The following is a 22504-nucleotide window of genomic DNA, read 5'->3' as shown; positions in this document are numbered from 1 at the left end:
GTTTCAAGTAAACCCCTAGGCCCAAACTGGCTCCGCCTCACACCACCCTAAACAAATAATGTATAGAGAAGATGTTTGTAAGTTTAATAGCCAACAGAAAAAGAAGAAATCAAGACGTTCCTTTCAAATTTGCAAAGGTATACTATTTTTGTGCTTTTTCCTCTTGGATTTCAATTTTTGATTCAATGTTTATATAATATATTATCGAGGACACGATTTTAGATAAATGTGTACTGAGGTCGCAGATTAGAGTAGAATGTTAGTAGGTAGGTTAGCCAGTTGTCGCTTTTTGTCAGGGTAGGCTTAGTGGTAGTCTGCAGCACCTTTTTATGAATGATTTCCTTATTAGTTATCAAGTTTTCTTCACTATTGTATTTTTTTGTAAAGATAAGGTCTGCGTATACTCTACCCTCCCCAAACCTCATTTGTGGGATTATATATATTACGGGAGCAAAAAATTGACTAGCGAACTATACATAAATGATGATATGAGGAGAGGACAGGGGAGAAAAATCGGTTTTATGGATTTGAAACATGAGGAGGGAGGAGGGGGGCCTTAGGTTCACGTGAACATCCGCCCATGGCTGCTACGTTCTAATGACTTACCCCACCAAAAGGCTCAAGATAAGAGTTAACCAACCACATTTTTTATAATTAAATTTCAGGGAAGATCATAATGGAGTCGTCAAACAATAATACAGAACAGATGGATAATGATCAGGGCTGGACCATTTGCGTCATGGATGCAGGCCAGCATTGATCAGGACATAGTAATTTTTACAGAAAGCTTGATCTCTCCGAAATCATTAGTTTCTTATGTATGATGGGTGGTCCTCTGAAAAATAGTCTATTTACCTCCACGAGGTAAAGATAAGATCTGCGTATGCTCTACCTACCTAGGCCCACTCGTGAGATTTCACTAAGTATGTTGTTTCTTATGTATGATTGATGCACTTTTCTTTTTCCAATAATTATGTTACTAACTTGTAGTCTTATTGTGGCATGTTAATTTTTTTGAATTCTTCTTTTCTTTTGTGCCAAGGTGCATCGGAAACAGTTTCTCTATCTTGTAATTATGGTCTTATCAATATCAAGATTTTGACTCTTTTTAATATAAATTACAATGACTTTAAAAAAAAGGGAAAATGGTCAAATATATCTTTGAATAATTCAAAATGAATCCGTTTACCTATTGTTATTTTTTTGCTCAAATAGCAAAGTAGCTCAAAAATACCCTTTTTACTGACGATTGCTCTAAAACAACGAAAAATAGTCCAATTTTGCACTTTGGACTATTCAAAACAAAATATGTATATTACTCCTCTCTCCCAATTTATGTATTATAATTGAAATTTCGAGATTCAAACTTCTAAACTTAAATAGTGAATTCAAATATAATCTTAGATTGGGAATTTTGATATAAAATAAAGTCTAAAGAAGGTTTTTGAATTGGTAAATGAACGTTTTTTTTGTTTTCCCATTTGATGCCCGTTGCCCACAATAGAGTTTGATTAATTTAAATTCGTCATTCGGAGAAGCACTCCTACTTAAGATTTTTTTATAGCTGGGGTTCGAAATCAAGACCACGGTTTAAGGGACCGACTAATCCAAATCCATCATTCGAGAGATGCATTTTCTAACAAAGATTTTTTCATAGTCAGGTTCAAAATCGAGATCTCTGATTGAGAAAGGAGCCGCCAAGTTTTGTGGCTATACCATATGCCACCTAATATTTTCTCACTTCTATCTATCTCCACTATAATCAAGATTCATCAAAAAATAAAAATAACCATCAAAAATGTCAAATGATGAAACTCCAATTCGTTTTGGCATCATAGGATGTGCAGAAATTGCAAGAAAAATCTCAAGAGCTATTAATTTATCCCCAAATTCTACTCTTTATGCCCTAGCAAGTCGTTCAATTGAAAAAGCTCACAACTTTGCAATCCAGAACAATTTATTTTCTGATTCTTTGAAGATTTATGGAAATTACAGTGAAATTCTTGATGACCCTTTTGTTGATGCTGTGTATATGCCATTACCCACTACTTTTCATCTTCATTGGGCAATTTTAGCTGCTGAAAAGAAGAAACATTTGTTGTTGGAAAAGCCTACTGCTTTGAATGTTGAAGAATTGGATAAGATTCTTGATGCTTGTGACAAAAATGGGGTTCAGTTTATGGATGCTAGTATGTGGTATCATCATCCAAGAACTGGGAAAATGAAGGAGATGATTCTTGATTCTAAACTATTTGGACAAGTTAAAGCTGTAAGTTTTAGAGGGTATTTTTTTTAATGGCATATCTAGACACCTCAGCTTGGTCTCGAACACTCCATCTTGTTCCTTATGGTGTCTCGTGGATATCTGATGCTGACGTGACACATAAAGTTGGAGTGTTGAACTGATGTAGTGGAGACGAGTTGAGGTGTTTAGATGTGGACTCTCTCATAGTTGGATTGTTTAGTTACTTGGTCTCAACTAGCAAATTAAACACTCGACTCGTCCTTATGTTGTCTCGTGGACACCCAACATTGACTTGACACATTCTGTTGGAGTGTTCATGTGATGCAGTGGAGATGAGTTGAGGTGTCTAAGATGCGGAGTCTCAAAAAGTTGGAGTCTTTAGTTGCTAGTTGAAGTTAAGTTTGAATGTTTGTTTATGTATAATGCCTACTTTAGTTATAGTAAAATGTTCAAATTTACAATTCTGCTATATCTTAGTTTTAACTTTGTTATACTTTAGGATAATTTATATCCATACCGTTAGGCGTTAGCAATTTGTCCCTTATTTGAGGTATTTGGAATTGTCCACGAGCTTTGTTCTAGTGGTAAGAGCTCAGCGTGTATCGTTAGCAATTTGTCTCGTATTTGGGGTATTTGGACCCCGAGCTTTGGTGTAGTGATAAGAGCTCATAGCAAATTGTCTCGTATTTGGGGTACTTGGACCCCGAGCTTTGGTGTAGTGGTAACTAGTAAGAGCTCAGCTTGTACGGTTAGCAAATTGTCTTGTATTCGGGCTGGCGAATTGTCTTGTATTTGAGGGGACTCCGAGCTATGATCTAAGAGCACACAGCTTGTAATGTGTGGGTTACGCGCATGTCACAAGTTCAAACCTTGATTCAGACAAAAGCCTAGTGTTTAAGTAGAGAATGGTAGAGGGCAGGCACATTATCCATCGTATTTCGACCTATACTCCATTAGACCTCAGGGGTTTCGACCTATCACTTAATAAGCCACCATCTTATTCTAGAATTCACCATTTGTTTCTTCATGTAGTTTGATAATTAAGGTGTCAGCGGCAATTCTGAATATTTTGATTTATGCATTTTGATATGTTTAAACTTTGTTCCAAAAATGTTACTGATGATTGTCTAACTAACCTATACAAGTGCTCTTTTCATTGCTAAGATCCACAGCTCATCATCATATGCTCCAGGCCAGGAATTTCTTGAAAATAACATCAGAGTAAAACCAGATTTGGATGCTCTCGGGGCACTGGGAGATGCGGGCTGGTACTGCATTGGGGCGATATTGTGGGCTATGAACCAAACTTTGCCAACAACTGTGACTGCACTGCCTAATGTTGCAAGAAACTCAGCTGGAGTTATCTTGACATGTAGTGCCTCCTTGTATTGGGAAAAAGAGGAAACCGTTGCTACATTTTACTGCTCTTTCATTGCACACGAGACAATGGACTTGCGAGTTTATGGCTCTAATGGGACATGTTATCTCTACGACTTCATTCTCCCGTTTGGAGAGGACTCTGCTTCGTTCAATTTCACATCTGGTGCTAAGTTTGTGGATCTTCATATCGGATGGAACGTGAAACCTCAGGTAGTTGAAGTAACTTCTCAGTTACCACAAGAGGGTTATATGATTCAAGAATTTGCTAGCCTGGTTAAGGCCATTAAATTTTCGAGAAGCAAACCTGAGAGCAAATGGCCTCATACTAGCAGAATCACTCAGCTCGTGCTCGATGCTGTGAACAAATCTATAGACACCGGTTTCCAGCCAGTTCATATGTAAATGCTCATTTATGATTCTTTAGTTAACGTTAAGAAAAAAAAGTATCGAAAAAACAGCTTATTATTTATTATGTGTAAGAGAGTTTATGTATGGGCATCAAACACACTATTTTGAAGAAGATTTGAGCATAAACTTTCTCATCTCTAGATGTTGTCATTACATATATAAACTCCAAGCCATGAATACAAAGCTTTGGCAAGAAAGGAGTCTGGTAACAGTGACAACACCAAAAACACCAACACCCTTCTAACTGAGAAACAATTCAATTACACAAAAGACTAAAGACCAAAAATAGGACAGAAGAAGTGGAAAAGAATACAAAGATATAATTGAATGAAGGACAGGTAGTATGTATTTTAATTGCTATTGTAAGAAATGCCTTCTCCTATTTACGAGACAAAGGATAGTAGCGTGGTCTTCAAACTTGCTGAATTCACAGATGATTATTACTAGTTCTCCGCTGATTGCCTGGTTGAATGATGATCGTCAATGTTCTTTGCTGCATGCTTTCTCTTTCCCCGAGAACTACGTTTTCTTGATCGTGTTTTTGGTGGGCGCTTCTCGGTGTGCTCTTGCATAGTGACCAACTTTTCACCAGAAGGAAGCTCTGGAGGAACATCTGGCCATGGTGTGCGTTTTGCTGGGACAGTCACATCTAGTGGAGGGTCAATGATCCATCTGCATTTCAGATATGAATTAGTTATATTACATTCAAGTGAAAGTAACCAATGTGTTTGATCTATAAAATTGAACACATGCAGAGCAAAGTTGGTGCTGAATACTCAATAAGCACTATCAAAAAGGGCAGCCGCGTGCACTAAGCTCCCGCTATGTGCGGGATTCGGAAAGGGTAGGATCACAAGGGTCCATTGTACGCAGTTTTACCCTGCATTTCGGCAAGAGGGTGTTCCCACACCTCTTTCATCATTCTCCAAACACATTCTAAGCCAAATTCAACCACCTATTGGACCTAATAGTCTAACTCAAACTGAATGAATGATATCATGGAAATGGCAATCTGAGCAACATAATCAATTCAATGCCAAAAGCCATAAATAGACCCGAAAATGTCAGAATACCATAGGCCTCTATTCCAAGAATAGGCACAACTACTTTTATGCGTAAATAACGCCCACATCCACATCGTATCTAATCAAGCGAAGCTTCATCGTAGTCAAACCAAGTCCAATTTCCTTAACTACCACTTAACTGTCAGACAGAGTAGTTCACAATCAAACTATGAATAGATATAAACAAGTCTGCACAAGATATGTCATCCAGATCATCATTGCAACACCAATTGAAAAAGAATAAAAATCAATTTGCCATCCTAAATCATTACTAAGTGGAAGGCAGACATAATCATAACGAGAATTAACTCAAGGCCCCACTTCCATTGGATCACATTTTTCTCCCATCTTCAAAATTGATCTCTATCACAGTGAGTAGTAATAAGCTATTTATTGTATTGCAAAAGAACATGGGAAAAATCTAACCACTAAATTGCTCTTACAGGATCAACAATTACCAAGAAGAAAAGTTGCATGTTTCCATTAATTCAATTCTTGCATTTGGAGTAATTGTGCTTCAGAAAGAGTTAACCGGTTGCACTAATTAAGAGAACACCAACTATCATGAGTCACTTCCCTAATTCAACCATTTCCAGACAGAAACACTAGTTAAATCATGAACTTCCAAGAATAAAACCCGTTCTCCGGATATCCTTAGATGAAAACGGAGATTCATATGCCGATTCCTCCGCCCTGTGGAGCCCCATAGCAGCATGAAGACATACAAAGACATTCATACTGGCAAGTGGCAGCCAACACAATAATGTTTGAGCAGATTTTTCTTTTTATTGATTGGTAAAAATGTTTGAGCAGATTTTACCAAGAGCAAACCAACCAAGTGAGCAAACCAACCAAGTGAGCAAACTGAATAACCCTATTGCTATGGAAACATTTGGTGGATCAGATCTATCCTTTTTCAAGATATATATATTTTATGATGATGGTGTCTAGGCCAACTATCTATCCCTTTATTCAATAAAGCCTCACTCCGAAAGCATTTTTCCGGATTTAAGCTTGACATTGATGATTTATGTGAGAAAAGGAGCCATGGTGTGGATAAATTGGGACGGAGGGAGTAGAAAATATGGGCAGGTTAGTGGATGATGAATTACAGATACTGCAAAAAAATCATACGAACGTTCTTCGTGGAAACTGATTCAACTGGGATGGAATTCCCTTTCCAAATGCTGTCTGTTTTGGGAGATAGATGGAAGCATAATCAGATTTTGGGAAGACAGACCATCTGAGGACCATGAAGAAAGCTTCCAACCATCTTTGACCTCCCCCCAGCCCCCAGATTGGAGTAGGCATATGAGTATTGAGATATGGCTAATAAATGTATAAATAATATCCAAACATGTATTTAATACTAATATTTTGTTCTATAAGTATATCTTATACAATTGCAAAGTTTTCTTAATATCTTATATGACCTAAAGTTGCATTTCATAAGTATAACAACAATTACATCTCAATCCCAAACAAGATGGGGTTGACTACATGAATCTTCACTGCTCATGTTTTTTCATTTAAGATCAACCATTTCATAAGTATATTTCATACATTAAAAAGTTCTTTAATACTTTACTTTTTTATGAATGTTTTCCAATACTTCTTCTAAACCAATAAACAGAATCGACCGGTCACATGAGACCCCTCTGACATATAATAACTCAAGAAGTAGAAAGGAAACTCTGGAAAACTTTTGCATCTTATGAAGGTAGGAAGAACAAACAGTAAGCATTTACTTCAAACTACAGGGACTGCAGGTCATTATGTCTCTTGAGGACACATGTTGGACTATCCTAGTTCCTTTAAGGAATAAGGACCGTGATGCAAAGGCAACTACAGAAAAGTTGGCGAAACAACAGCAAAGGCGGCCGGGTGGATGCCTGGATGGGCATAAAAAATCGAAATTCCGGGAAATGAAAGAGAGAGAGCAGTCAAAGTATAGTGCTTTGTTTTTGCAGGCCCAGGACTTTATGACTGTTCGCAATAACAACTCTTCCAGTAGGATACTCACAGATGGATTGACTTCTGTAGACCGACTTGTGGTCCTTTTGAATTCAGCTTGAAGCCTTGAATAGTCTTTGTGCACCATCATAAATACAAAGACTCTTGATACCTTATTTAGTATTTTGAAACTGGTAAAGTATTATATTGATAACAGAAATCTGATACTAAGTTGTTACCAGAAAATTACAATGTTTGGACTCCTGATCCTTACTTGTCAAAAGACTAGGCAAAGGGATGTACAGGAATATCAAAAATCTTGTGGTACTACTTTTTTCATATAAAAATCTTCCTTTTACTATTAGTTCCTAACTTTATTGAGAACATATCTATTATTCTAATATCATTCTCATTTCTACAGTTGTTTCATGGCTCTGGACTTAAAAAAGGAGAGAAATGGCATTATAAGAGGATCTATCATGTTTTAAGAACAGCTGAGAATCATGAAACAACACAATTACGATTTTGCTTAGGTGATCAAGGAAACAGAAAAGAATGATATAGACATATTAGTTAAAAACAACAAACATTCAATGCTAAGAACATTCAAAACACAATGCGACATGAGGCAGAATAGCACTATTAAACTAACCTGGCAGGGAATTTGCTGTCTGCTCGTGCTTCAACGCGTAGCCACCACAGCATAATTTTGCGCCCACAACTTCCGAGAGGCTCCACCATTGAAAGATCCTTCAGCAAAGATAGAGGGTTCTCAACATCTTCCCTGTCTCCCATTACATCATCCAAATCCTTAACCCATTCAGGCTTATCTTCAGCATCTTTCCAGACTAATCTGGAATTCAACACAAAGCCAGCCCACTCAAGCTTCCTTGGCAGCACAACTGCCCTGTCACCAATGTATCTGGCACTCTTCTCCACGTATTGAGACGATTCAAAAGTGTGCCAACCAACAAAATGATCTGATGAATTACAAGCTGGACCCTGAACTGGCAATTGCAAATTCTTATCTTCCTCTTTCTGAACTGTTGATATCTCCTCCTCCACACCACCTGAATGAGCAAGAATGCCCACCGACAGAGCACCAATCCATTTCACTTTCTGGATCTCATCAAAAATCTCTAAACTATGCATATTACTATCATCAGCAAATATCACTATCCCATCCAACTTCTCTTCTCTCACATATCTGTTCCATCAAACAAACACAAGCCACTATCATTTTCAATTTCTAAAATTATCAAAATTATTCTTCACCACATATATAAAAACACAATATTAGAAACAAAAGTTCATTTTTTTAATCTGGTAACAAGCTATTAGAAACAAACTTCTATACCTCAAAGCGCGAAGTCTCATTTTTGCCTCCAATTTATGGCGATCTTCCCACAAAATAGGCATCTTCTCGCGTAATCCAATGTGAACTGTCTTCAAACCCGATTTGGCAATCAGCGAGGCGGTCTCATTAGTTGTGCCTCCAGCTTCCACCACAATCCACACAACATTGTAAGGCACATTCATCAAAGAATGCATCACACCTGTAAGATGCAAAGTTTGAAAAGTTCTCACATATGTTGGTGTTACAGCAATTACAGTCCTTGGACTCTTAACACCATACTGTAATCTCTGCTCCTTTTGAACTATCTCCATTATCTTATGTGCCTGCATCACCTCACTCGCATTCGGGTGAGGCCACGGCCTTATTAATATCCCATGCCGTCCTACCACCACCCGGCTACTCGACACCGATGTCCTATTCAGCTGATCTTCCCCACCGGAAAATGACGTCATTTCCGTCTTAACAGCTACATCAGCACCCGGATCATGAAACAAAGAGGTCGCTGAATAAATACTGTTTGGAGTAGAAGATGAGTTAGTAAACAGAAGAAAGAACACCAAACGCGAAAATCTGAAACCCAGAACCAAACTGATCAAACAGCAAACCCCATGAAGCACAAGCCAGAAAATAGTCGCCGGTGACTTTACAGACCCATCTGACGACGAATCTAACGCCGATGACCCTCTAAAGCTATTGCTCCGGCGACCTTGCTGTAAAGCTGCTAACTGCTTCATTTCTCAGTATAATCAAAGGGTTTCAAGATCTCGAAGTTTTAGACTGAAGCAATGGAAAAAAAGAGTGGGTTTGAAGATTTTTGAAGGAAAAGCGTTAGTTGGGAAAAGTGTTTGGTGAGAAGTTAAAGAGTTTTAATCAAGAAAGAAATGTTACTTTAAGCTTACGAATCCAAAAGGGTTGCTTACTAACTATGTATTATATTCAAAATTCAACGATTGAAAGAGACGCCATGAACGAACAGTGGAAGAAACTTCAGAGGAAGACTGAAAAACGGATTCGGGGCACAGGTAGGATCCGAATAAGATAGGATTTTTCAGACAGTAAGGAGAAAGAAGAGGGGAGAAAATCTAGAGCAGAGGAAGGGGTATTTTGGGGAAAAAATTATGAGATTATTACTAATAAATTTAAATTAGGAAAGTTGTTAAAGACGTTTTTATGATATTTCGGTTATTGCACTTTTTTGTCGTAATTGCTATATTTTTTTTATTGAATTTTTTCTTTGAGATAAATATTGAAAACACTCCTAAATTCGGTGCAAGTTATTAGTTTCATTCTCGAACTATTGACAGCCTTAAAAACATCATTCTGCTTGACTAACTAAATTTAGATACACCCCAATCTACCACATGATATAGTAAGTGGTCTCAAATTCTTGTAAGAGCATGGTGCTCTTAACAAAAAGCTGAAAGAATTGTTGAAAACACCTCTAAACTTGGCACACTCATGTTGCTAGATCGGGGTTGATTTTAAGTTCACTTAGTAAGGTAAATTGGTGTTTTAAAGGCAGTCAATAGTTCGGAACAAACTAATAGTTTACTTTGAGTTTAGACGTGTTTTCAATAGTTTGCTCTTTTTCTTTTCATATTTACTTTGATTTGATATACTCAAGTCGAGAGTCTAATAAAAATAGTCTATCAACCTCCAAAAGATAGTTATAAAATCTGTTAAATTTCATCAAATATATTATTGTTGATGTTGGTGGTGTTGTAAAGTTGTTAAAAGATGTTTTTGTTTTATAACAAAATTAATAATGGAATTAGTGGGTACTTTTTCCTTCTTAATTAATTAGGTGATTAAGTAAGCAAATAATGATGCTACTAATTATGCTCAATAAAATAAGTTAGTATACTTGCTTGTAGGGGTGTTTATGACCATTTCGGTCTAATTTTATATGTTATGGATCTAATTTATTGATTATCAGTTAGTATGTTAAATCAATAATTAAATTAATGAGATATTCGCTATTAGTTATGATCTTATTAGGTTATCGATTTAATCATAAACTAAAACTTAAAAATTGAACGAACAATCCAATAACTAAATATACAAAAATGTCTGAAAATTGTTAATCAAATAATTCAATATCAATGATATTTTCTTAGATTTAATTTATTTATTAAATTGATTTTTGGACACTCATATTTTACTGCTATGTATTCATAATATTTTAATGTGGGTGGACACTTTTTTATATCTCACTATGTATTTTCATTAGTAAGTGTCACTATCAATAATTTTATTTTAAAATATTAGAAGGAAAATTATGTTTAAGTCCATGAGAAGAAGGGGAAGGGGTATTTTTGGAAATTCACTATCGAATTAATATAAAACTTTGGAAAGTTGTTAAGGTTTTTCTTTTGTTAATCAAACTAATAATAGAACTTATGGTGGGTGATTAAATAAGTAAATAATTGTGCTAATAAATATTTTTTGCAAAATAAGTAAGTGTACTTGCTACTACTATATATTAATGTCTAGATCCATTGATCCTAAGCAAGAAAAATTAACTATTTTTTTCCTAAAATTGATTAGATACATTCATTTTTGTTTCATTTTGTTCATCTTAAAAGTTTTTCTTTTTTCTTAACATATCATATTATATAACACATGTTCTTAATTTTTTTTCAAGTTTAGAAGTTTGTTTAATGATAGCGAGGTACACATTTAAGAAAGTAGGAGCACCTATTCTATATTATATAAAAAAGGTAGTGTTTGAAAAATATTTTTTTGGAAGTTAATTTGATTGCACTCTATAGGTTATCATTAATGTTGAGCATTATGATGTTTAATTATTTTTTGAAAAATAATTTGTTAGTCATAATGTGCTTCTCTCCTAGTCATAGTAATTAATAATCTCATGGCTACTTTTTATGGCACTATTTTTTTTTTACTTCTCGTTTTACTTGTTCAACAAACTTTGTCAAGCAGTCATGTCATAGAAGTTGACATACGGTTCTCGATCGAAAAAGAATTAAAAGAAAAAGAAAGAATCAGAATTGATTAATAGATTTTTTGAAACAAACGAAAAGGAAAAGAAAGATGAAACATAAATAAGGGATCAATTAAGTCCTCTCGGGGACTTTTTTAAAGAGGAACCTCATGTAAATATCATGAAATAAGGTTTGATCCTATTCATGGAATCACATATTCATTCATAGGCCAAATCAGATAGTTAATTATTGGAATAATTGTTGGAGACTCAAATGATGAATATGCAAGCATGATAACTTATATACATATATTTTCAAGAAAATAGAAACTTTTTCTTGCTTTGTATTTTTTGCTCGATGTACCAAAATCGATAACATTCGAAATTATGCAGGATTACTACCCTTGCATACCCTATATATATATATATATATATATATTCATTTTCATTGTAACAAACCTGAATTCTCAATACAAATGCTCAAGTATTATATAATCACTCGCAGCCAAATTACAATGACAATACTTCAACTATTGAATTACAATGAAAAATACTGAAATAACAAGCAACTAATGATACAGATAAGAATAAGAAGTTTAGACTCTAGAAAAAGAACGAGAGGAACATACAATTTCTTCACAATATGCATGCCCGGTATATAATAAAGGTCGTTTGGCATGTAAGATACGATGTAATATCCGAAATTAAATTTGAGATTAAATTTATTCGGCATTTGATAAAAAGTTCCCTACTATTTCTTTTAGTGTAACAAGCTCTTTCACCACCAATGGCGATTCCCGCTATTTTTCTGCCAACTAACTTAACTGTCACAGCTACCATTAAAGCCAATTCAAGCTTCAAAAAGCTTAACAAAACACCCACAAATCCCTTCAATTCATCTCTCAAATCTCTCACCAAATCCGGAAAACTCGACGAAGCTCTTCTTCTAATAGAATCCCAAAAATCTTCTCAACTTGACATCGAATCTTATTCTTCTCTCCTCCATGCTTGTATCTCGAAGAAATCAGTAGAACATGGTCACAGGCTATATATTCACCTTCTTTTGAATTCGAACAAAAGTATTCTCAACGACCCTTTAATATTATCTAAGTTAATCACCCTTTTCTCTGTTTGTGATCAGCTAGCTGAAGCTCGTCGTGTTTTCGAGCACGCGATTGCAAATGAGGATCGACCCGAATCAGTTTGGGTTGCAATGGCAATTGGGTATTCGAGAAAAAGGTGTTTTAGAGAGGCATTACTTGTTTATTCTAAGATGTTGTTCCGGTCAATTGAACCTGGGAATTTCGCGTTTTCCATGGCTGTGAAAGCTTGTTCGGGGATATCGGATTCGAGGGTTGGTAGGGGTGTTCATGCTCAGATTATTAAAGCTGATAAAGAAGCTGATCAAGTTGTGTACAATGCTCTTTTGGGAATGTATACTGAGTGTGGGTGTTTTCGGGATGTGTTGAAGGTGTTTGAGGAAATGCCTGAGAGAAATGTTGTGAGTTGGAATTCGTTGATCGCGGGTTTTGTTAAGAAAAGACAGGTTTTTGAGGCATTTGAGACTTTTAGGAGGATGCAGAATGAGGATGTGGGATATAGTTGGGTAACTTTTACGTCGATTTTAGCTATCTGTTCTCAGGTTACGTACCTTTATTATGGTAGAAAGATACATTCACAAATTGTTAAATCAACGAATATTCCTGATGTTGTTTTACTAAACTCGCTTTTGGATATGTATGCAAAATGTGGAGCGATGGAGTATTGTAGAAGAGTGTTTGACAGAATGAAGTACAGAGATATAACATCGTGGAATACTGTTATCAATGGGTATGCAATCAATGGATTGATGGGAGAAACAATGAAGTTGTTTAATGAAATGGTCAGCAGTGGAGTTAGGCCGGATGGTGTGACATTTATTGCCTTGTTGTCTGGCTGTAGCCATGCAGGGCTTGCGGATTTAGGCGAGGAATTGTTTGAGAGTATGACTGGAGATTTTGGAATTCGACCTTCCTTGGAGCATTACGCTTGTCTTGTTGATATATTAGGTAGAGCTGGGAAAATTAAAGAGGCACTGCAAGTAGTGGAGAAAATGCCTGTCAAACCTAGTGGAAGCATTTGGGGCTCACTGCTTAATTCGTGCAGACTTCACGGAAATGTCTCTCTTGCAGAACTTGTGGCGGAGCAGTTATTTGAAATGGAACCTAACAACTGCGGGAATTACGTGATGCTGTCAAACATTTATGCAAATGCAGGGATGTGGGAGGGAGTTAAAAAAGTGAGAGAGATGATGGAGAATAAGGGAATAAAAAAGGAGGCGGGATGCAGCTGGATACAAGTTAGAAATAAAGTACACACTTTTATGGCTGGTGGTGGTTTTGAATTTCGTAATTCGGATGAATACAAGGAAGTTTGGGATGAGTTATCAGAAGCTATTGAGAAAATTGGGTATAAACCTGATACCAGAGTTGTCCTTCATGATGTAAGCGAGGAAACAAAAGCAGAGTGGATATGTGGGCATAGTGAACGGCTTGCTACTGTATTTGGTCTGATTCAAACTGGTTCTGGTATTCCAATTAGAGTGTCAAAAAATATTCGTATTTGTGCTGATTGTCACTCTTGGATGAAGGTTGTGTCCGAAATAACAAGAAGAAGGATTATAGTGAGAGATACAAACCGATTCCACCATTTCGACCAAGGGAAATGCTCTTGCAATGAATACTGGTGATTCTCATAGTTGTTATTTTGTAAGTACTTCCATCAAGATCTTTTATCTGAACTATGTACTGAATCAGAAAAATATTGGTTCTTTCGAAATACATTCTTGTCATTTCTATGAAAATTGAACGTCTTGCTGAAAAGATGTAGTTCTTTGCTTTCCTTTTTACAAGTTGAAAGAATTTTGTGAACCCAGAATTTGTTGTATTCAAATGAGGCTTTTTCTCAGTTCCAATGAGGATGTGGGTAATAGACGTGTGACCATCTCATCTAATAGATGTTAGAGAACGTTTTTGTTTTACTTAATTATGTCTTTAATAGTCCCCGTCATGTGCACCAACACGTGAAATTCTTCTTGATAATGAGCAGCAAATCTCCGCAAGTTCTAATATTACCTTTAATTGTGTGACCAACTCATCTAAAAGATTGAGTTGTAAGAGATGATATACTTATTCGTTTAATTATGTTTTCAACAAATAGCTTCAAGAGTTTTGGGGATTGCAAATATCTTTAAACTTCTCATCACTTGCGGAGGGCGAATCTTGACCATAACTTCAACTTTATACATTTTTTATAGCTTCACTCTTCCTATATCACACTAAAACTAGTTACAAAAATCATCTATATTACAACCAAGCAAAACAAACAAACAAAAAGAACGAAAAGGTAAGGAAGAAATTGGATGCTAGAGTGTCGACATAATTTTCATATATACAGCAAACTCTCATGTAGCTAGCGGCCAGTGATATCAGTAAAAGTGTTGGTTGCATTAGAAGCTGATGATCCAGCAGTCATGGATGAGTTTGTGATTGTTATCGTATCCATGCTAACGAAATTAGGCCTGCTAGGATTTCTCCTATCTGTGCTACGATCACTTAATAGCATGACAACAATTTCAGACATGCTTGGCCTAAGATTTGGAGGTGATTGTGTACACATTAAGGCAATCTCTATGATTTTCTTCACTTCTTGTTCATTGTATTCACTGACATCTAAAGTTTGATCCACCAGTTTTACATGCATGCCAGCCTCATGAAATTTCCATGCCTATTTTGACAAAGTGACAAGTGCATTTCGAATAGGAAAGCTTTGTTGGAAGAAAGAACTTAGTGATAATATGAAAAGAAGATGAAATTTGAAAATGAGAACAGACCTGTTCAAGGAGATATTCAGTTTCTTGCATATGATTGCTCCTCCGTCCACTGATTATTTCAAGAACAACAACACCAAAGCCATAGACGTCAACCTTCTCTGTTAGATGTCCATGAATTGCATATTCTGGCGCAGTATATCCCCTGTTTCAATTAGATCTCGTTGATATGTTTGCTGTTCTCATAATGTTTTTACTGATACAAGGAAAGAAATTCGAGCAGTTTGACTTACAAGGTACCAGCAAATTTAGTGCTGACATGACTCTGATCCCCAGGTAAAAGTCTTACAAGCCCAAAATCTGCAATTTTTGGCTGGAATTCATCGTCTAGTAGAATGTTACTGGATTTTATATCTCTATGGATGATGCAGACGTGGAATTGCTCGTGCAAGTAGGCAAGACCACGAGCTGTGCCAATGATTATATCATATCGTTGCTTCCAGTTGAGCATCCCTTGTTTGTCACCTGCAAAACCATGAGAGGTAGGATCTGTTGAAATTTTTTATTGAACATAAAGATTTGACTTGACTCGGAGAAAAAATAATAAGCCGGAAGACAAAATCAACCATATAAGTATCTTTCAAGGCTGCCATTTGCCATGTATTCATAAACAAGTACTAGCTCTGCTCCCTTGTTAGAACATCCCAAAAGACGGATGAGATTGCGATGATGGACGTTGCTGATAAGCCTAACTTCAGTATCAAAATCTGCCTTTGCTCTGCTAGATACCATTGATAGCTTTTTAACAGCAACTACATGTCCATTTTTCAAAGTGCCCTGTTCAATAACATTAAAATCATCAAATGAATCAAATTTGGAGGATAAATGAGTAGGAGTCGGTCAACTGTTTCAGTGTTACCTACCTTGTATACATCACCAAAACCACCTTCACCGAGTTTATTACTTTCGTTGAAATCTTTTGTAGCAATTTTAAGGTCCTTGAATCTGTAGTTCACAGGACCTCTCAGCTCAGTCGCCCCCAGTATATTGCCTGAACATGAGCTACTCTATCAGTTACTACTTAAATAAACACAAGGACAAAAGAAAGAAGAAAAGAGAACCCTGAGTTCTATCAAGGCCAATCACAAGGGGCCAAGCAAAGGAACTCAAGGACTTATACAATGCTTGTTCTCACTTGCAGAAGGTGATTCTATTGTTTTTTTCAGTATAGTTATCGTCTACTTCTTTGAATTTGTTTGTGTGTAGCTTTGTTTATTGCTTTCAATTCTATCTTTATCTTGTTTTGTATGTTGGATCATATCAAATTGATAAGGCGATCTTCCAAGTTTTACCTCTTTCTGCTGCCTGTGGTTTTCTTGATAGGCGATACAATAGGAACACAGCCAATACAATCATAAGAAGTCCTACACCTCCAACCACACCCCCGATGATGACTTTCTTCTTGTTTGAACTTCCTGCATAAAGCACCGCCACCAATTTTAACTTCATCTTAAAATGAATGAGGGATAATACATAAACAGACACTCAAACATGGCCACACCTGGCAACTAAGCAGACCAACTTTGAGAGTGCACATCTAGACACATCAACTTGATCTCAACTAACAACTAAACACTGCAACTCGTCAGTCGTCCCCAGTGTGTCTCTGGACACCCGATGCTGGCGTGGAACATAAATTTTGGAGATGTCTGGATGATAATTTTGTAAGTTGGAGTGTTCAATTGACATGGTGAAAACGAGTAGAGGTGTCTAGATGTGCTATGCCAATGAATTAATAATAGTAAGGTTTGGAAAAAAAGAGCTTCATGTCCTACCTCCTCCACCAAGCAATGGTCTGATATCAGTTATCTGGTTATCAGGAAAAAAGGCTCTATTCGAGTACCTCATAAAACAGGCTCCATCGAAAGCCCTTCCTTCCGCATGTTTAGGCAAACAGCCTTTTATGTTTGTATATGCCACTGTCAAGCAATCTTGGCAGCCGCTTGCAGTGATGGTTTCAGCACATTGTGCTACTCCATAGACAGTAACACCAGCTTCTTTCCTCTTCGTGGCTGCAGAGAAGCCACGAATTCTTGGAGTTGCCATGCTAAGATCATTCAAAAGCTCTAGTGCCACAAGGTTCAAAGCATGCGGCCGATGAGCTGTTCGATTCCCACAGAACTCAGCATTTGCTGGACTTGAAGCTTCATGGTAGAAATTGTTGCTCTCATACCTTAAAAAAAATGCATCATTTAGAGTATTAAGCAACCATTTTCATGCTCATGAATCTTCTTAATTCAATAACATACCCAGTGTAGTCCCACAAAGTGAGATTTGGAAGGGTAGAGTGCACGCAGACCTTACCCCTACCTCAGACGTAGAGAGGTTGTTTCCGATAGACCCTCGGCTCAAGGAAAAACGAATCAAAGCAATCTAGAAAAAGAAGTAACGTATGTGGAAACATAACAAAGCATGCTGTACAGTAACTACATCAAATCAAATCTTCTTTTAATTTACTACTGAAAACTTATTGTTCACTGCTACCATTATGGGTTTCAACCTTTAAAAATTAGAAAATAGGCTGCTTCAGAAAGTGGTATACATATTGCACACAAAAAGGTATGGAATAGTTCTACTTGTCACAGTGTTGAGTTTCAGTGACTTTTTTCCTGTGAATCAAAGATAATCACAGATGAATAAAGAGGATTTCATACCAAACGAGATCGTTTAATTGAAATAACGATAAACTAATAGCTTAGTTCTTACTTGTATTCAGGCCAATAATGACTTAAATATTGCTGTTATGATTCTTGACTGTTACCAAGCAACAACACTTATGATTATCATGATTAAGCTCGAGGCTGCTGCATATTATTTACTCTTTTTGTTTCAATTTGTTTGTCTTATTTTCCTTTTTAGTTCGTTTGAAAAAGAATGTCTCTTTCCTTTTTTTGACAACTCTTTGATTCTAACTTTTCACATGACATGTTTAATACCACAAGATTAAAGGACATGTTGGTACATTTTACATATCTTTAGTTTAAGACCACAAGATTCAGAAGTCTTTTTTACTTTCTTAAACTCCGTGCCAAGTCAAAACCAAACAAACAAAACGGAGGGAGTAGTACTTAAAGGTTCAGTTCGTCCTTTAAATTTTGAAGAAAATTTGATGTGAACTAAGTGCTAGAGATATCTAAGAAACTAACCTGAGGAAGCAACCATCATAGGCAACACGAGCACCATTAGCACCAGCGCAAGTTGTTATGTGAGAAACTGCAGTATCGAAACAGGAGACACAATCAGCTTTTGACATATACTTTCTGCACATGACCATAGCATACACAGACTGTTGTGTGGTGGCGAATCGCTTATCATATTTAGACAACTGGTTCCTTAAATCACCAAAACTTTCATTAAGCCTTTTGAAGAAATCAGGTAAATTTGTTGCATTATATTTACTACAGCCTTCGCCTAACAGGTTGGTTTGTGGATTGGAAACAACTGGCTTCTGCATCGATAAACAACAGTTAAACGCCACTGTGAACCACCAGCTCCACCACCAGACGTAGTTAGCCATGTCTGAGAATTTGATCCACAGAAATTCAGGTAGTAATGCAATTGAAATGACAAAATGTTTGATGGATAGATATTTATTCCATGTGTTTGGGCAGGGTGGGAACCAGGTAGGGCCTAGGAGGTTCATCTGAACCCTTTTGACGGAAAATTACCCTGTTTATATATGATTAAGATTATTTTTATGTGTATATTGTAGATATTGAACCCCCTTTGACGTCTTCGTGTGTTTACTTTTCATATTTTGATCCCCTTAGTGAAAACTTTGGCTCCACCACTGTGTTTGGGGTAGGTCCAAATATACGTCCGAGCAGTTTTGGTCCTTTATATTTGTCAAAAGTGAGCACTTTTGGTTTTCGTCCAAAAATATTTAACTGATTGGGTTATATTTAACAGGAAAAAGGATCATCTAGCCGGAGGTCTCGTAAAGATAGAGAAGTTGTTTCCCATAGACCCTCGGCTAGTAATACATCTCAAAGCAGTTTGAAAAAGGGAATATGGAAATGGAAGCAGTAACAACAACGGAATAAAGTGCAATAATATTTGTTTTGGAGACTTTCTTGGTAAGACTATGAAGATATATTATGTAGTTCCATTTTAACAGAGGATGACAAAATACTCCCTATTCCATTTAAGGATGATAAAAAATGCCACCATTTTAATTAAAGCATAATTTAAATTTAATTTTTTGCTTTATCCTCAATGAGGTTCTTTTATAGTCACAAATGTCATGACATGTTTAATACCACAAGTTGCTAAAGTCTACTTCTGTAGTACACATCGACGCATAAATTGAAATGGCGGAAATAATTCTCTTTGTTATTTCTCTTAATATGTTTGAAGCAAATATATTTTAAAATTGATATATTTCTAAGTTGAATCAGAAGTAGATACATGTATCAGTTCAAAATATCATATTCCAAAAATAGTGTAACTAATCAAATTGGACAAAGAAGTCATTTTCTTTGTTTTCTTAGTTGCTCAAAGTGGACCATTAACTTGTCTTCTCCTTCTAGCTGGCTGCTAATGTAACATCAACTTTACGTGGTGTGAATCCGAATTAGTCTGGTGCTCTCATGCAGATATCGAACATTTGGTGGAAAGCCAATTGAATTATTGTATTGAAGTGGCCCTAGTAAGGTTACATCATGTGAAAGCTTCACTTCTGTTTGTTGTTGGATTAATTACTAGAATCCATGAAGTATCGAATGTTGTTTTTGAATAGTCAATGATAATTGTATGTATAATCTAAGAGCAGCTAGCTTTCCCTGGCCATACGGAAAATGAAAGCGATGGATGATTATAGGGATGGCAATAGGACGGAGAGGTGTAAGTCTTCCTTTGCTCCACCCCGCACCATCCTGTTTATGTCAATGCTTTATTTAAGTCTATTCATACGCTTTGGTGGAAAGAGTTATCTGACACCTGTATTGGCGGAAATTAGTTGGTACATGGTGGAATTGGTTGAGGTGCTCGCAAACTGACCCAGACCGACATTATCATAATAAAAAAAGAAGAGGAGGTTGGTGCTATATTATTAATTAGAAATAGACCACCATGATGTGGGGTTACACACTCAATAAGTGTTGTATAATATACACTATTTTCCTTTTATCTTCATTGCTAATAACATTTATTCTGTTGAAAGGTGGAATAGTTTGCCAATTGGTTGGATGACATTTTACAAAGACACACATGTTCTTGTTGTCCCATATAACACAAACTCATCTTAGAATTGTAATAACATGGGAAATGATATATGATAGTATATACCTCCTCGACTCTACGTTCCTCATACTCTTCAAAAACATCGACAGGGGTGTCAGGTTCTCCAGTAGTATACTTTTTTGAAGGATCACCATCACCTACTAAAAAAGGTTGTGATCCTAGTCGCGGTCAAGAAAAAAAATCTAATCATCTTGCACCAAAATACAGATCAAACAACAACTTATTTGACATTCTAATATCTATCCCGTGAATATAGAGAATATTTATTCTAAATAATAACTAATATTGTTGAATATTTTAATTATATTGATTCAAGAACTAAGATTGCGTCTCCCGTGAAATCTTTTGTCAATCACGCATTACAAAGTTACAATGGAAGAGAAGGACTTCAAATGGTATATTAGAAAATTCAGTTTTGGGTTTAGGTAAACATTGGTTAGTTTATTTTTTTTATTAAAATTTACTATATGATTGTCTAAGCTAATTTGCTATTTATCAGTGCTTTGTTTCAGGTTTTTGGTTTTGATTGTTAATGTTATTGTTCTTATATGCAGATATTTCGTAAGTGTCTTTGTTCTACTTGCTTTGGCTATTGTGTCTTAGTTAGTTTCTTGGATTTGTTTATCTATTTATTGGCTGGTTTGCGTATAAAAATTGCATTTTCTACACATGTTCAAGTTAGTTTTTCTTTGAACTTTTATGATAATACGGTAAAAAATGAAATGCATCTCTTAAAATTCATTTGGATAGTTGAGCTTCTGATATATTGATATCTAGCTATTGAAAATCTTATAATACCACATGAGAATGACCTCCTATGGTGAGATTTGATATCTTCATCAATAAAAATTTGATAAACCATTTTGTTATTAAAACTGAACTTTAAAATTCTAGTATAAATTTCTCAAATGAGAGTTTTCTTTGCTTTGATTCTATTTTTGTTGTTCAACAAACATAGTTGCACTATTAAATTCTTAAATTATTCAATATATTTTAGACCTCTTTATTTGCTATGTTTATCATCCTACTGACAGTTCATTGTTTGATAACTTGTGCATGTAACTTGTCTGATTACTCAAACAACTTCATTTGTATGTAATCCACAGCCTTCCTGGTGATTATGGATTTGATCCCCTGAAGGTACTGGAGGTTTCATTGAACCAAAATGGCTATTCCACGTGTCAAAAAATGATATCTTAAAATAAAATTTTATATGTTCAACAACTATAGGGAAAGTACTATAAATTGTAATTTATTCATATCAATATGATGAAAAATACATCCTAAATTTTTTATCAAAATTCATATAGTTTGACTCTAAAAAATGAAACTATAACAACAAAAAAGGAATGAATGAAGTATTTTGGATTGTGCCGCGTAGGGCCCTAATTCAAGACACAAATCAACATACACTTTTTTGGTGGGGAAAATGAGGTAAGAATGCCTCACAAGTCTCCAATTAAAAAAAAGGGACAAGTGGGGCCTCTTCATCTCTTCCTCAATTTAATTTAACTCTTAATTAATATATTGGACCAAATTAGTATTTTAAAACTTAGGAGACTTTATTTTAAATTGTGAAGCATATTAAGAATGGAAAAAACCTTTTAACTTATTCAATTTTCTTTTAAAAACTGAAGTTACAGGGGAACGTTGGAATCCAAGAACGGGACTTCTTTTTTTTCAAAAAAAAAATTTCTTCTTCATCTTCAAAATCATCAAATCTTCTTTGAGTTTGTTGTGTTTTTCTTTTCAATCAGTAGCTTCTAATACAAGGTAAATTTTCTTCTCTTTTCTATTTCAAAGGATAAGATTAGGGTTTAATAAAGAAGAAAATCATCATCATCTTGCTATTATATTTTTTTGTTTTTTTTACATTATATTTATTCCGTTAGAACTTGAAATTAACTCAAAAGAGCATTTTTGATAAGTATAAAAAATATTTTGTCCATTCTTCAGCTGGGTTTAGTGAATTCAATTTAGTTGTTTCAGCCAACAACTTAAGTAGTTGTTTGGACAACTACTGAAGTTGTTTATAGAAATAACT

The 22504-nt window shown here is 35.7% G+C and overlaps 4 protein-coding genes across 6 annotated transcripts; 2 read left to right on the top strand and 2 right to left on the bottom strand.

Moving 5' to 3' along the window:
• The first annotated feature begins 1744 nt into the window (after window positions 1–1744).
• Window positions 1745–4173, top strand: LOC102581439 (uncharacterized oxidoreductase At4g09670-like). The gene is made up of 2 exons (XM_006352335.2): window positions 1745–2269; window positions 3410–4173. The coding sequence occupies exons 1-2, from the start codon at window positions 1799–1801 to the stop codon at window positions 4025–4027; spliced, it is 1089 nt and encodes a 362-aa protein (XP_006352397.1). The 5' UTR covers window positions 1745–1798; the 3' UTR covers window positions 4028–4173.
• Window positions 4120–9517, bottom strand: LOC102581104 (probable beta-1,4-xylosyltransferase IRX14). 2 transcript variants are annotated; one of them, NM_001318554.1, is given in 3 exon segments: window positions 4120–4705; window positions 7703–8257; window positions 8408–9218. In NM_001318554.1, coding segments are annotated over 3 exon segments (1521 nt in total). In that variant the 5' UTR covers window positions 9142–9218; the 3' UTR covers window positions 4120–4473.
• A 2561-nt stretch (window positions 9518–12078) lies between these two features.
• LOC102580636 (pentatricopeptide repeat-containing protein At3g14330) lies at window positions 12079–14304 on the top strand. Its single transcript, XM_006352413.2, has one exon. The coding sequence runs from the start codon at window positions 12139–12141 to the stop codon at window positions 14077–14079; it is 1941 nt and encodes a 646-aa protein (XP_006352475.1). The 5' UTR covers window positions 12079–12138; the 3' UTR covers window positions 14080–14304.
• A 270-nt stretch (window positions 14305–14574) lies between these two features.
• LOC102579873 (cysteine-rich receptor-like protein kinase 3) lies at window positions 14575–18898 on the bottom strand. 2 transcript variants are annotated; one of them, XM_006352330.2, is made up of 8 exons: window positions 18366–18898; window positions 16995–17392; window positions 16512–16634; window positions 16083–16210; window positions 15786–15996; window positions 15453–15708; window positions 15223–15364; window positions 14575–15116 (listed from the first exon to the last, which is right to left on the bottom strand). In XM_006352330.2, exons 1-8 carry the CDS (start codon window positions 18860–18862, stop codon window positions 14802–14804), a joined length of 2070 nt encoding a protein of 689 aa, XP_006352392.1. In that variant the 5' UTR covers window positions 18863–18898; the 3' UTR covers window positions 14575–14801. The 2 variants fall into 2 exon arrangements, with proteins under 2 accessions (XP_006352392.1, XP_006352393.1); XM_006352331.2 differs by having other exon boundaries at window positions 15453–15684; window positions 18366–18893.
• Between the last annotated feature and the right edge of the window lie 3606 nt (window positions 18899–22504).

The sequence above is a fragment of the Solanum tuberosum genome, unplaced genomic scaffold, assembly GCF_000226075.1.
Source record: "Solanum tuberosum cultivar DM 1-3 516 R44 unplaced genomic scaffold, SolTub_3.0 scf00148, whole genome shotgun sequence".
NCBI classification, from domain to species: domain Eukaryota; kingdom Viridiplantae; phylum Streptophyta; class Magnoliopsida; order Solanales; family Solanaceae; genus Solanum; species Solanum tuberosum.
The sequence above is the reverse complement of the archived record's forward strand: the minus strand, read 5'-3'. Positions and strand labels throughout refer to the sequence as shown.

Bases quoted from the DNA above. Each gene is read 5' to 3' on its own strand.
- LOC102580636 (XM_006352413.2), top strand. From the start codon at position 12,139: ATGGCGATTCCCGCTATTTTTCTGCCAACTAACTTAACTGTCACAGCT.
- LOC102581439 (XM_006352335.2), top strand. From the start codon at position 1,799: ATGTCAAATGATGAAACTCCAATTCGTTTTGGCATCATAGGATGTGCA. The intron at 2,270-3,409 runs GTAAGTTTTAGA...TTCATTGCTAAG, and splicing joins TATTTGGACAAGTTAAAGCT to ATCCACAGCTCATCATCATA.
- LOC102579873 (XM_006352330.2), bottom strand. From the start codon at position 18,862: ATGAACCTCCTAGGCCCTACCTGGTTCCCACCCTGCCCAAACACATGG. The intron at 16,211-16,511 runs GTAAAACTTGGA...GCTCATGTTCAG, and splicing joins ACCACAGGCAGCAGAAAGAG to GCAATATACTGGGGGCGACT. The intron at 15,997-16,082 runs GTAGGTAACACT...GTTATTGAACAG, and splicing joins GTTTTGGTGATGTATACAAG to GGCACTTTGAAAAATGGACA.
- LOC102581104 (XM_006352334.2), bottom strand. From the start codon at position 9,141: ATGAAGCAGTTAGCAGCTTTACAGCAAGGTCGCCGGAGCAATAGCTTT. The intron at 8,258-8,407 runs GTATAGAAGTTT...TTGATGGAACAG, and splicing joins ATGAGACTTCGCGCTTTGAG to ATATGTGAGAGAAGAGAAGT. The intron at 4,706-7,702 runs GTTAGTTTAATA...TCTGAAATGCAG, and splicing joins GACAGCAAATTCCCTGCCAG to ATGGATCATTGACCCTCCAC.